A 15,868-nucleotide genomic window follows, 5' to 3' on the forward strand; every position below is an offset into this window, starting at 1 on the left:
TCCGTATGTTTCTGTGTGTGCATGGTTCTTACCTTACCGGTAATGTTTCCTAGTAAACTTCATAGTCGACTTGTTTTTGGCAACATTTTTGCGTGAAGCTTAAGCATTAATTTGGTGAAGTAAATAAAAACTACTCGTTTAGGATTTATGCTCCAGGCAAGGAGCAACATATTTCCCGGGGGAAAGTCACCGGCATATGTGTTTGTGTTTCCTTTATGCACATAAGGATATATTGTTGATATCATCCAACATCAGAGCAGAAGTCGGAGTTGGCATTAGTTTCCATTCAAATAGTGAAAAGCGTATTGTGGCGTCTTTATTATATTTACAGTTCGCTTTATCACTTACGTAGCTTACGTTACGATGCGCGTATATACATAGCCAAGTATACGTAATGATAAGTGACTTGGCAGTTCGCATGCTAAGCACACATTAGTCGAGAAATGCGATATGGAAAAGTTATAGAAATTAAAATGCATATGTTTATGTTTATCTGGTGAATGTGATGTTTCTTACTACTCTTCAGTTGTGGAATAAGTAATAAATTTATATGGAACATTTCCCCTTAGTAAATATTGTAGGTAGCTTAATAGCACGTCATTATTATGGAGAATTTACAAATATCAATTATTTACTTCACTTTATTTCTATAATCATAATTAAAAAATTGAACGTATTTGAGCAAAACAGGTTGTTAGTTAATATTTATATTTTTATGTACTACCTTCCTGTTCCTAGCAACATTTAAATTTGCATCGGAATGTCAGACACATTTTGCTGGTTACGGTCTTTAGTTACATTTCTTGCAGTTGTTGTGCTAATGTATTGGATAAAAGTGTTGTACTCGTAGGACTCCTTATAACAAATAACCAGAGTTGGATATTGTTTTACTATTAGTTGATCTGGCTTTCCGAACAGAAAACTTTATAAAGGTAGATTAATAGTAGCACGAGGAGTACTCATACCAAACCAAATGCTTGACATGATCTATTTACAATTACATAAAAACAGAGGTTCGAATTGATGTTGATACTAGCACACTATTAAAAACTATGCTTACAAGATAGGAACTCATTACAACCAGCGTTGTGGAAATTCTGGGTCAGTGGAATAAGAGGAAAATATTGTTAGGCTATTATGTCGTCTTTTGGGGCTCGATACTTTCACGATTTAACAAAATGGCAGAGATGTTTTCGGTTTCTTTTTTGTATGATAAAGGATTCACTCGTAAGAGTGTAATTGAGCCTTTTTTGCATTAAACGGTTTACAACTGGTACTTCTTTGTTAATGGGATTCGGAATAAAAAACATATATAAAGAAAAAATCTTAACACTGAAAAAAATAATTCATTAAAATGCTATGAATTTAAAACTAACTTCAATTAGATGAAAGTTTTTTACAGTAAGAATGCGAAATCAAAATAATTCAAATAATTAAAGATATGAGAAAATAGCAAGGGAATAGCAATTAGCAATTAGAAACTATCAAAATTTATTTCATTTATATAAATATTGACCTTGTGAACTAAAAGCTTAACTTATCCATCTTCAAAATTTGTAATCCTATGAAGTACCTTCTGCTCAAAAAGAACCCGGATTTTGTAAATAAAACACACAAATTTAAATTTTATTCCAAATTTATTTCATCTCCTTCAAATTATGCTCTTTCTGAAGCGATACACATATGCCAATGCTTAACCCAATCTTCTATACACTTTTCGTAGGCTCGTGCAGGTATGGCTTTTAGTTCCTTCAGCGAATTCTCTTTTACCGATTCAATCGACTCAAAACGCTTACCACGAAGGGACAATTTCAGTTTCGGGAACTGGAAAAAATCGCATGGCGCCGGATCTGGCGAATATGGTGCCTGAGCGATGACATTCGTGCCGTGTTTGGTCAAAAAATCGCGTACAACAACAGCCGTGTGCGATGGAGCATTGTCGTGGTAAAGAATCCAATTGTTGGCTTTCCACAAATCTGGTCTTTTCTTACGGATAGACTCACGCAAATGCCACATAACGCCGAGGTAATATTCTTTATTGATAGTATGACCCTCTGGCAAAAGTTCGTAATGAACAATACCGCGGTAGTCGAAAAAAACAGTGAGCATAACTTTAATTTTCGAGCGACTTTTGCGACATTTTTTGGGTTTTGACTCGTTTTCGGAGCGCCATTCGCTCGATTGTTGATTGGTTTCGACGTCATACTCATAAACCCATGTCTCATCATCTGTTATGATGCGTTTCGGTACAAGTCGAGCAGCAACGCGTCTCATGCCCAATATATAATGTAGAATGTGGTGAATGGATCCATTTGATATGTTTAAGTCACGAGCAATCTCCTTTTCAGTCATATGACGATCTTCCAGCACAATATTCTTGGTTCTTGCCATGTTTTCTTCGGTATTTGATGTTGATGGACGTCCAGAACAAAGCAAATCTTCGATCACTTCACGACCCTCTTTGAATGATTTATACCACTCGTATGCCTGTGTTCGAAAATAAAATTTTTTTTTTGAAAAAGGTCTATTAATTAAGGAGTAGTTAACAACTTAACTTAACGTGCTTTTTGAGCAGAAGGTATTGAGTATTAGTACTATACGTTCTTAAAACAGTCTTTATATGATTTTTCTTTATTTTTTAACAAAACTTCCTATAATAATATATATTATATTTGTGTAAGATATATTTCCTTTTATATAATATTATATATTTATAAAATCTATGTTTTTTAATCCTTCCATGGCAGACCACAGAGAACTAAGTATTAAGGTCTTACCATTGTAGAGTAGAATACGCAAATAAAATAAATATTTATATTTAAATTATATTAGAATTTAATCATATCAAATAGTCAGAATATCTTTCGTTGATAATTAATATTTTCAAATACTAGATAGGAATGAAAGCTTCAGTCTAATATATTCTTTTTGTCACATATCAAATCCGGACAGCTTCAAATAATGCGTCTGAAAGGTGTTGTTCTGATTTTTTTTTCTTATCTATTTATTTCAGACTTGCATAGATAATATATTAAAATAATATTTAATCAACAAAAAGCGAAAACAAAAGAAAATTTGAGTCCCTATATGCGTTTTATTCCTTTTTAAAATAAATCAAAAGCCAAATTTTATTCAATTAAAATAAATATTTTATAAGAACCTTATCCATTTACATCCATTAGGCCACATTAATTTTCCACTTCATCATTATCAATAAATAATTTGAAGCATAATTACGAATTAAAGTACCACAAAAGGAAAATATGGCCAACTGGTCAATGGCACCGTAAATCAAGCATTTTATGTAAAGTATCCTTGCGGAGTCGCTTCCCCTCGTGGTACACATGCAACAGGATATTGAATGTGTTTACAGCCTCTTCACAAACACTTGTTAAACGATGAATATAATTTTGCGTTTTTTTAATGCCGTTTAATCCTGCATAATTTATTGCTGAAGTCGGTAAAAAAAGGAGGATATTTTTTAAGGAAAAGTCAACATTTTTAAATAAAAATTCAGAAAGTCAACAGGTTCCTTAGAGCTTCTTATAAGAAAGTGAAGTATTCAAAGTTCGATGCAATACCCAAAGTGGTAAATAAATTTAAAAACAAACAAACTCAAGAGGAAAATCTGACCCAAGTCAAATGTTAGAGTGTTTGGAAGGAAAAATGTAAATATACTGTTTTTTGAGATTTTTTCCGCGGAAATAATTTTTATTTTGCCAGACAATTTGCTTATTTTGTTATTTCCGCTTATGTTTTGCTATTTAAATATTTCCGGTATTAATGCTATTGCATATAAACTTGTGTAAGAGCTCTAGGAACCCGGACATGTCCTTTTAACGTTTTATATACATTTTTGGTGGTATTAAGAAGTTGGTAATGGATTTTAGTTGTCTTTTCTTTGTTTTCTTTATTTCCTTAAAAAATTTTTAAGATTTCAAATTAGCACAAATAAATTTAGCATATAATTTCCCAATTAAATTTCATTTATTAACTAAAAATTTGACTTTAATATTGGAATCGATCTGTCCAAATATTAAACTTTTATTTATCGTACATACATTCATTTAGTTGATACTCATACATGGTAACAGTTTCCATGAGCGGAAGTGCCGATTTCCAGCTCCATTTGCAGTTGACTTCGCATTGTCAATTGCTCATAAATTTCAAATGGCCAAAATCTTGTTTAATGGCCACCATTGCTTTTTCAATGCTGTTAGTATATCCGACTACGACTGTCATCCGTTCGGAGAATGGGTTGCATATTTTATTGCTGCGTACCCCGGGATTAATGGAAATCGCTCGGTCAGAGTCACATTTGCATACAATCGACGACTGGCATACACTTTTATTTCAGCTGCGCCTCGCCTGAAATTGTACCATTTTTTGTTCCAAATATATGTTTCCTTTGTCTGTTTAAGTCCTTATTTTTTATTGCCTCCATGTGTATAGTCTTCAAATGGCGCATATCATAGTCCGTTATGTTGTTTATGTTTTTGTAGATTAATCGTTGTTTCGGTTAAATGGCTTAAACGACAGTTAACTCTTGCCATTGTGTTAATTTACAAATGATGCTGATACTCAACGAGAGACGAGTATCGATAGGATAACGAATCCACAAAAAACGATATTTATTGCTAATAGCAGCAAATAGTTGGTATCAAGTGTTGGGGGTCCATTTGCAATAATTTCGGATTGTCAGTCTTAAATATATTATAATATGGAGGTTAACTTATTATCTAGTTGTATCTTGTGGACAAGGTAATGATAAAAAACGTATATATATAAATAACTTCACTTCAGAAATAAAATATGATGCTAAGAATCACAGCATAAGAAAAGTACCCATTTGCTCAATAATAGTGGTCCTAGATTTAAATAATTAAAAGTAATGAAAATGTTTTGACATCGTTACAAAAACAAACTGAAGGCACTATACATTTTACACCTGTCTTTATTGCTTCTATCAGAGGAGGCCTTAAATCTTTAAATCCAAGTAAATTAAAATAGGATCAAGTTTTAAAAAAAGTTGCCAAGCATGGTTCCAAAGGTATGGAATGCGAGTCACTTAACCTTATACAATTATAAGTATTATGTACTGACTCTCCATATCTCTTATGTTATCATCTACTCATTTCAACGAGGTCTGTTGCCCTTTAATATGATCATAATGATCACCTTACGCCTTGAAAATATAATTGATATCTCTAGCCAATTTCCTCAATAAATATATATCCAATTTGAAACTTTTACGATATCTTTTTTAAAACCATATCCAACACGTTTTTGCCTGACCTTTAAACCGATTCTTGACACTTCTCTTCCTTCCATTCTTTTACTTGATTAGGTGTCAAGAAGTGTATAAGTAAAGTAAACAGAGACAGTTAAATTATAAATGAAATGACAACGCTATTGAAGCTTTCTGATCTACATATACTCGTAAATTGAAGAATATATAAAAATATCTAAGAACGCAAACATTAAAAGTACAGTGAGCTATGAAAGTATCGCAAGTAAATATTGTAAATTATTTAATTTTATAAATAAAACTAAGCAGAGTGTGTAATTACAATATGTTATAAATTTTCTTATATTTATTTTTACTAATTAAAGTGACAAATACATTACAACATATCTAGGAAAAATATATTGTCTATAAACTTAATCTTTTTATTTTAATTTAAATTAAATTGAAAGATACAAATTTTAAAGCATCAAAACTAAATTTAGTCATTAAGCACACGATGTGAATATCATTGTCAAAGGATGCAGCCATCGCCTATATGAAATTCCTTTTGTTGCCGCAAAGTTATCTGATTGAGTGTGAAATATCTATGAAAACGTTTTCGGTTTTTTATTGCAAATTTTATTTTGCACAACAATGCAGAGAAAGTGATGATCTAAAACGGAAATCCTGTGGGCTATGTGCCCATATTTTAGGCAAAAGTATCCCTTATGCATCTAAAGTAGGTAAAGATATTTATATTGTTTTTGTACAGGATTGCAGTCTGTGTGTTGGTGTTGATGTTGTTGCTCTATTCGCATTGTGTCTGGTACACATGCTTTTGCGGTAGCAGTTTTGGCTTTGTTGGTTATTGAATTAGCCCAATAAACCAGAAAAACAACACACAAAAAGACACATCATGGATACAAATAGAAATACATGCTGTGATTTGGAGGGAGTTTGACTCAAAACTCACCAATACACACACTCACACATATTGGCACTTTATGGTTATTATCCTTATATGTGGAAATGTGTGCAATGAGCTGTAAGCAATTTTTTTTTGTGTTGCTATTTATCCAGATACTTTGATTATTTATTTTTAGAAAATTTTCAAACATTTGTATCTCAGGTGTGTTTTTTGTTGTTGCATATGTATGAATATGTATAGACGTACTCAATTATTTGATGAAGTCCTTAAAATGTGATTGTTACGAGTACAAATTTGTGCTGTTGTGCCTGAGCAAAAACTTTTAAATATTTTTATTAGGGAGAATTTAATTTCTGAAACCCATATGAGTTACTAGTATTTTATTTTTATTAGTAATTTGAATGTTTGCTTCTAATGGTTGAATTTTTGTGTAATGGAGCAACATTGCTAGAGATAATGAGCTTGTTTGTTTGATTTGAAAACATCAAAGGATTTCTAATGGTTTCAATTTCATTTTGATTTTGTTCATAGTTTAATTTTAATAAAAAATTATTAAAAATTAATTTTATTAATTCAGTCAATAATATTAATAAATAATTTAATATTAAAATTAAATCTACCAACTTATGCCATTAGAGATCTGATCATTTAACCAAAGGGCTCCTTTAATTTGTAAACTAGGTTTTCTCAAATTTAATGACAAAGCGCTGCCGTATTCTCCCGCAAATGGGACAGCTTAGATAAATTAAATTTAAATTATTTAATTTAATATGTTTTAAAATCTTAAGTTCAAGAAAAAGAATTGAGCTCACAAAAAACTCACAAAAAGAATAATGCAATAATATGAGAGTACTAGAATAGTATACAATATTTTTGTCAAGCTCTTCGAATCTGATCGAATAAGCATTATTCGACTTACAACATTATATAGCACTTATAACATTAATAAATATGTGTTTATTTTATGTTCACTTGTATTGGTATGAATGAAACCATAGTATTTTTTTACATATAATAATGAAAACTGAATTAATGTATTAAACAAAAAAAAAATGCGTTTCAGCCATCTTTGCAAATTTTTACTAATATTTTCTACACAGTATTGCTCAGTACCTTATGTGTGAAGTCTATTATCCCTTTCTCTTTCCTTATCATTCTACTCATACTTCATCTACTCTTCAGATTTAATTCTATCGTGTACAAAAATAGCTTTAATGGAAATTTTATTGATCAAAAAGATATGATGCTAGTAAGAAGATGAGTAAGTCAGTACCAAGCAGACCAAGTCCTATCGTAAGTAAAACAAGCAAGGATATTAATCGGTTTACAAAGCATGACAAGCATATAAAGGATAACAAACGCATTTATGCCTTATGCGTGTGCAGACAAGTAAATCGTCTGAAAAAATCAACAAGGATATTAAGTTGAGACTGGAAGGGTACCGCACGAGTATGAAGACGTTTTTAGTACTGTTTTCACTTCATTTGCTTTGATTTGAAATTTAAAATTTTTGTTACAGGATTTTGTTAGCATGAAAAATATTTAATAATCTGAAAAGTAATTAAGTTAATGTAAGCACTGAGCATCAAAATAATAGAAATATGAACATAAAAACTAATGTTTCTTCAAACTTAACAGCCACACTTAACCTAATAATTTGCTTTTCATATAAATGCCTTAAAAGTACATTATTGTTACTCGAAAAGTTTTTGAAGTACTCACATAAAACTGACGCAGACGAGAAATGATAAAAAGTTGAAATAAAAAGTTGACAAAATATTGTTGACTCACACCGAATCAAATTGAGATGCAAATCTTCTTAAATACACTTTACAATTGGCCGTTACCAAAGGAATAAGTGCGGAAAAGAAAGGACAAAAAATCCGCGAGCCACTTAAAATGATCAAGTAGGATTCACAGTTTGTAAAATGGCCTTCTACGACTTAAGAAAACATTTTCCTTTCGCCACTGTACAGAAAAATTCAAGAAGAAAATGTTGAACACAAACACACGACTCTGAAAATGGTTCAAGAGACTCGTGTCCTTTGCCGGTCTACGCACAGGATGCATAAAGTGAACAAATCACACCCTATTATTTCAACAATACCGACACCTCCAACCCAAGTCAATGTCTTGGCATTTACCAGCGCCAGGGGAAAAATTCCTCAATGTCAGTTTTTCACACAGATTTTGAGCGGCTTATCGCGACTTCATTTGAATATTTTGAGATGCTTTTTTCCTTTCGCCCCAAACAGTATGTAGTTTTTCTTATTTTTTTTTTACGCAAAAATAATAATAATAAAAAACGGAATTTTCCTTTAAGGATTTTTTATGTGCTTGTTAATGTTGTAACGGAGATTTTCAACAATATATCTTTTAAATAAATGAAAATAATAACAACAACAATGCTAAGTACTCTGAACAAGTAAACAGCGGCAACGCCAATGTCATTTTAGCAATGGTATACTACAAGTTGGAGCTCTGCATCTAGAAAAAATTACGCTACAGGCAGAAGGAAAATATTTTTCAAACGCTCATTTTGGCACGCTTATAGTACTGGTACTTTGTAGTTCCCCACCCGCCTCTAACTCCAAAATCTACGGTTTTTTGCCTTTTTGCCATATTAAACAAATTATGTCAGCCCTTGCAGATTTCGCTTTTTTCTGTAGTACCAAAATAATTCCTATTATGGCTTTAATGACAAATTAGGCGAGTACTTTACTAGGGATTATTGAAAACACGCTGTTTAGCGACTTTTTAAACATAAAAATATATATAAAGATATATTTGAATTACTTAATTCAGTTGAGTACACTCAGATAATCCCAAGATGGCAGCATTTTCATAAAATTTAGAATATGAACAAAGTTAATTTATCTCATTTTTTTACTAGGATTTATGTAGAAGATATTGTTTGGATCTCCTTCATCCAATGTTAAAAGGACGTAAATCACAAATGACATTGTAAATATATAAAAAAATATACTTTTGTGTTACTCAATAAGATAAGTCGATGTATTCAATTGTGTTTATTGTTCCAGTTCATAGTTAAGTTCTGTGTTGTAGTTTAATGATAGCTGAAGAACTTTGGAGAGGTTTATAAAAGTCTATAAAGATCTATTTAAAAATTTAATGAGATTTTGCACTGAATAGTAATGGATAAACCATAGAAAAAACTTGAAAATTGGTTACGTGGTAAAATTTATATAAAACAGTTCAGAATATTAATATATAACATTTTATATATAACCTTTTACTCTAAGATAATAATTAAATTGACGCAATAATAAGCTTAATAATATGTTTACGCATTTAGATTTTCATATTTTTTGAAATAGTTCTACGATTCTAATTCGAATACTTCAAATTCTTCGAACTATCCAAATACTGGGTTAGTCACTTCTGTATCACTAAGCTCGAAAACTGAAAAAATGCGAATAGTGCTGATTATGCACTTATTTGTTTTTTAAATTGAATAAGTTATAATTTTCATGTAATTAAATCGATATGTAGACTGAACTGTATCCTACTAAGTTTCTACGCATAAACCTACAAGTCCCTAATGATACCAGTTCGAAACATGGTTATTAGAGTGGTAGCTTTAATAAGTGATGTATGTGTGGTCTGTAGCTGATTTTGTCAATTATAAATGAGATTTCTAGTTTTCACTTTTTAAGTATTAACTTTTTAATTTTTGCGTCGTTTACAAAATTTACAGTGTCGTAATCTGCTTTAATAATAACAGAGAATGACACTGTTTTATACCAAGACGATTCAATTGCATCCTTAAAATGGCTGGGAATGAACAGTGTGCATCTTTTTCTTTGTTACAGATACGTTGCACATTCGACAGGGACTGTTTCTCACTAATACCATCTTTTAAATTAATGTAAATAAATTAAGAGATTTGTCCTATGATTGCATTAATCATTACTATGCAATCCTTGTAGTGCGCGTAAAAAATTGGTGACGTTTCGATTGATATATTGCAGATAGTTTTGTTGACTTCAAAGTTAGCAAGTCTTTATAATCTGTCTTTCGTGTATTTCTGTTAGAATATGATATACATATTGGATAGATATGTCAATTCGGTTCCCAAGTTAAGTGAGCTATAATTTGATATTTAAAAAAATTACTGATGTAGAGTTTCGTTAAGTCAAGATTCGTTTGTTATTAATATTAATAATAATAATAAATTATAATGAATATTATGTAACAATTATCTTTGTAGAGAAAAATTGTAAAGGGTAATTAAAGGTCATAAATGTTTTTAAAATTTTATTATATTTCTGAATTTGTGATCTATTGTATTTTTCTTCAGGATACAAAATTCTTTTAAATGTAATTGAGCAAATAAAAGATAAACAAAATTATTTATTAAACTTCGATTTACTTTTCTCAATACCGCGTTTCCTTAATCAACTTTCGAGATGACTTTTTTCCAGATTTCGAAAATAATTTTTGTATCTTTCCCGTTCGGTTTGTGACTTCTTTTGTTTTATTTTCGTCCTTGTTACTGTTATTTGCTAATTTTCCCACAAAGTGAATGACAGCAAATAAATTTGTTGCATACCCAACCCTGAAGGGAGTGCAAATACTACACTTCAGCTACAACCACTTTAAGGATTCGAATACTTTTTATTTCCGCACAAAGGATAACGTTCACTAAGACAAAAAAATATGAAGTGAGCTTGAAAGGAATAACAATCATTAAAACGTTTGTTTATCCTTTTCGGCGTTTGTTGTACGAAACAAAGGCCAAGCAAAAATAAAATTAAAAAACAACGACAGAAAGAAAAACAAATTAGACAACTTAATTATGAATGAAGTGGAAAAGTGCGGAAAACGTTAAGGAAAGCATTTAAAGGAGTCAAGCAATGAGACTGAGGAGAGGAAATGATGACGTTAATTCGAAAATAAAATAAACAATAATATCTTATTTCTTTTTCTTTTAGATATCAATTGTTGGCACTGTGGAATTATTTGCTGTCAAATAGTTAAGAAACATTTCTTTCAAATCTAAAATTTTATCAGCAATATCAGTTGATATAGTTAATCGTTCATATAGTTAATCTCCAAATGAGTATTATATTTTTGGTGGGTTTTCAGGGATTCGGAGTGTAAGGGGTGTAACAATAATAATAATTTCAGAGATTCGCAAAAATTAAAAATTTAATTTAATTTAATTTAGTTTAATTTAATCGGTTAATTTTTTACACCAAAATTTCTACATCTCCTTCGGATTGTAACTAAAATTAGAATTTTATTAAATAATATAATTAGAATTTAATGACGCTTAATAATGATTTTGAGAGTTTTATCTTAAATATTGCCCACTGTGATACTCTTTAACCAAATTACAATTAGGCATTAAAATTTTGCATGGGCACAAGCACTTCACTTCTTATTTATTTGAATTGTTCTTTCATTGTCTATGAATAATGAAATTTACCGATTTTATTTACGTACTAATTAAAAAGTTTCCAACTTTGCAAATACAATCAGTAAAATGTTTTTTTTTATTTAGCTATTTGGAATACAAAGAATTCATGGAATGTGAGTGTATTTGTGGTTGGCTTTACCTTAGTCAATACTTTTGAAAGGATTAAGAAATATTTTTCATTAAGTTTAAGAAATTTAAATATTGTACTTCTTATAATAGGTAAAACATACGTTTCATTTATATAATTTTCTTGTATAAAATTGAGTTCGAATTTGCTATTTAAGTACTTTTTTATAAATTGATTCTTTATGATTTCTCTTCGATTTCAATACAGAGACAGGGCTCTATATAAATGCGAAAGCAGAAATTATTAAATTGTTATTTACCATATGAGAAACATTATTTTTAAAAATTTTGATAATGTTATCAGCGTCAATAAAATTTATAATTCAATCAACTAAATAATTCGATAAAAGTGCCTAATCTTTTGCAAGCTTAATAAATATAATTAAACACTTTTAAAATAAGACAGTAACGATTTATAAATACAATATTAATTATTAATTAATATTTACAAACATATATATTAGTTACATTAAGAAAGAACCAATTGCTTTCAATTTCTGATGTATCGAACAGAACTAAATGTATTAGTAAACTTTTCTATTTAAAATATTAAACAAACTTCTTTTTTAAAGCAGTAGATTTTAATATTAACCTCTCTCATGTCATCCTCACACATATTCAATACACAGGAATAAGGCTTAATCAGATGATAGGCAAAAAAATTATGACACAACTTTATCTTCGCACTTATATAGCCGTTAACATCACAGATTCTATATTTTCCATTTTTTACAATTTTATTAGAAATTTATTATTATATGTACTTTATTAACAGATAGTATTTAATGTATTGAAGGTGGAGCTTATATATATAACATCCGCATAATGAAAACGCCTCTAACGAGTCTTGTTGTTGTTTGTAAGTACCTAAAAGCTTCAGGGGAGGAGCTTTCGCTCATTCATTTTCATGCAGTACATAAGAAAGTTTTGCGCATTGAAAAACACAAAAAAGTTGCTTATATAAAAGTATTATTTACTGGTTTATATATTAAATAACTATTATAAGGACTAAAAAAAGTTTCTAAAACTATTTTGGGAAAAATAAAATATTAATTTTTTTTCAATGGTTTTTGATTTCATTGTTATTGTAAACATAACATGAAATAAAAATAAATGTTGTTACTCATACGTCTCATTTTACTATTTTAAGAATATTTTTTAAAAGCATTGCTTAGGATTAAATGGATTTTTATTTTATAAGTTTCTATTTAAATATTGATTACTAGAAATTACTTGTTTACAAAAATGTATTTTTTTCATATAATTAAATTTTATGTTTAAAAAGAAAATATGTTTTAAAAAAAATTTTACTGAAATTTGCTCAGTATATCCATGAGATACTCCTCTATCTAATTAACTACATTTTATTATTCACTATTTTTACCATAACAATTCGGTTTATAATAATGATGAGTACTTTTTTTTAAGAAATTGTAAAAATATTATATTTATAAAAATTTTTGTACCACAAGAAAGCAATCTGATGATCTCTGTGGGAACATCTATTACAATATTAAATGCTACAGTAATTACGTAAAGGCCAACAGTATTTGCGGTTTTTTAATGTACTGCAATCATATTACGTACCCGATCCTAGCAGTCAACTAAAAAAATAGTTCAATTACTCTAATAGGGGGTTTAATCAATCTAAGTCAACACTTGAATGGATCATCTTCCACTATTCTTCAATAATGAATGAATGGAAAAAAGTTTGATCACAATGAAGACATTATCACTGATGACTTGAATATATTTTGAAGTTATAACTACTGAAGTAACTATTGATAAACAAAAGTGTAATAAACTAATATATAGACATACAATATTAATTATGGAGGTTTGAGTCAGATTAATTTTCAATATTTACTGAGAGATACACAGTATTACAGAGACCTATATATATATATAAAATTAATCAGAAAATCTATATCATAAAATCGTTTAATCCAAATGCCTTAAGTTATATATATTTTCAGTTATAAATATAAAATATAAAAAAGTTATAAATTATAATGATTCAAGTTTGATATTGATATTTTGGAAAATGTACGACCTTTTTAGCGGAAACTTGATTTATCTCTATCATTTTTTGTTAATTTTTCATATACCAATGTACTGTGTTTTCACAAACCCGTTTTAATTCGTGGAAGGCTTCGCAATTTGAGTACTTAGAGGGTAGAGCTTAAAGCGTTCTTCAGATTTGCGAAATGATGTCCACTACAAATGTATGTATAGGTTTTGCAGCTTTTGGTATCGCTAAAAACCAATAAGTCTATATGTGGTTTTTGATTATCCAGATTACCCTTATCTTACCTACACACATTTTCTTCCACCACACACCGTCATCATGTCATCATCCCATGTGATGGCCAAACTCCCTTCTTCAAAATTGTGTATCTATGAACTTTATTTAGTAAATAGTAATGTGTTGCTATTGAAACATCTACCTTGTGTTATAGTATATCAAAACATTTTAAATATATACATGCAAAATTTAATACTGTTTCTTCGTTCTAAACGCAGACATCAGTTCAGATTTAATACTGGTAAGAAGATTACTTACTTAATTCTCCATTACGACCGTTTAGTAGTATTAGTCTATTCCAATACCCTTCACCCTTCCACGATTTAAATTTGTGGAGTATCCGTTTATAAGCATATACTGTGGTTTACTGATTTATTATTAATAATAAAAGGTTAATTACAGACAAATGTTTAATTTTACACAGTATCTCTGATTTATTGCAAATTCTAGCGGTAAAGAAACTGAAATTAGCTTGCAGAATAATGTTAGAAATTATTCAAAGAACACATTTTATTTATCATGTTTGGTGATCTTACATCCATTTGTACTGGAAACTTGAAAGCCACACAAGCTCTATCAATATTACTAACATTAGATTAATATATTCAACTTATTGATTAGTTTTAGTAAAGTTACCAAATACAATAGTTTACTTACATTCTTACTTAAGTGGTCATTATAGACGTCAATCATTCTCGCATGCATCCAGTAGTTTCCGTCGTCAATAGATTGCTGTAGCCAGTTGATCATACCGAGTGCCTTTAAATCGTTGGTTACCTTGTCCTTGCACCGAAGATGCGGACGTTCACTATATATAGTGATTTCTGCTGAGGGTACCGAATCAAACCCCTTTCTAATCGGAACATTTTCTTCCATTCACACGACATGACCAAGCCAGCAAATCCGCTGTGTTTTTATGCGCTTAAATATGTTACTTTCGCAGTACAGCTCATACAGTTGATCGTTCCATCTAAATAGTTTCATGCTCCCAACGAGTATGGGACCATATATCTTCTGCAGAATTTTTATTACGAATGCTTTTAATGTCTTCTCATTACTGTTGGTTATTATGCTGCACCATACAGCAGGACAGGCATGATAAGATACTTCTAGATCGTGATTTTTGTTTGTCAGGAGAAGGCTTTATTTCTCAATTGCCTACTTGGACATTTCTTCGCTGAACCTCTGAACTGACATCATTATTTGTGTTAACCTGATTTCCAAATGAACAAAGTCTTTCACAACTTTGAAGTTATAGTTGTCAACAGTAACGATAATTTGCTACATAAGATAATGTTATAGTTATATAATTCTAAATTTCGTGGTTCTATTTAGACTAAAATTTTCCAGTATTTTAACTACCCAATAAAATAAATAAATGAAAAACTAATAAATAAAGCTAAACTTTTATATAATCTTAAGGAAGAAGACTAAATTGCATTTTATCCAGATTGCACATTTAATATTCATAGTACAATAGTATTTCTTCCACATATTTTTATTTTTAATATACTAAATTAAAGAGCTGTTAGTTGACAGACACCCATTTATCACCGTCAAAAGACAATCATTTTGCCATAAATTCTTCCAAGAAGAACAATAAAAATGATAACAAGCATTTAAGACAGCAGATTAAATAAATACAAAAGCACACACGCAGGCTTACACAACTGAAGGACCAAATACGCAACCAGCTTGATTTAAGATACAAATAAAGCAAATAAACACGTCACTTTGCAACTCCCATGTTTGCACGGGAGCATTAAAGCCACATTCGTTTACCAAGTGCTCCAACCGAACAAAAGTTGAGAGCATGTCTAAACAAGAACTACCAAGTCG

The 15,868-nt window shown here is 30.0% G+C and overlaps 1 protein-coding gene across 1 annotated transcript in view; it reads right to left on the bottom strand.

Annotated features, from left to right (window-relative positions):
- Positions 1-15,868, bottom strand: part of LOC119667250 (tubulin beta-1 chain-like) — an 81,585-nt gene that overhangs the window by 16,483 nt on the left and 49,234 nt on the right. Inside the window, exon 3 of the mRNA XM_038076541.1 lies at positions 1,992-2,487. Within this exon, the coding sequence (XP_037932469.1) occupies positions 1,992-2,487 (496 nt within the window). The remainder of the gene's footprint in view (positions 1-1,991; positions 2,488-15,868) is intronic.

The sequence above is a fragment of the Teleopsis dalmanni genome, chromosome 1, assembly GCF_002237135.1.
Source record: "Teleopsis dalmanni isolate 2A chromosome 1, ASM223713v2, whole genome shotgun sequence".
In the NCBI taxonomy this organism is placed as follows: domain Eukaryota; kingdom Metazoa; phylum Arthropoda; class Insecta; order Diptera; family Diopsidae; genus Teleopsis; species Teleopsis dalmanni.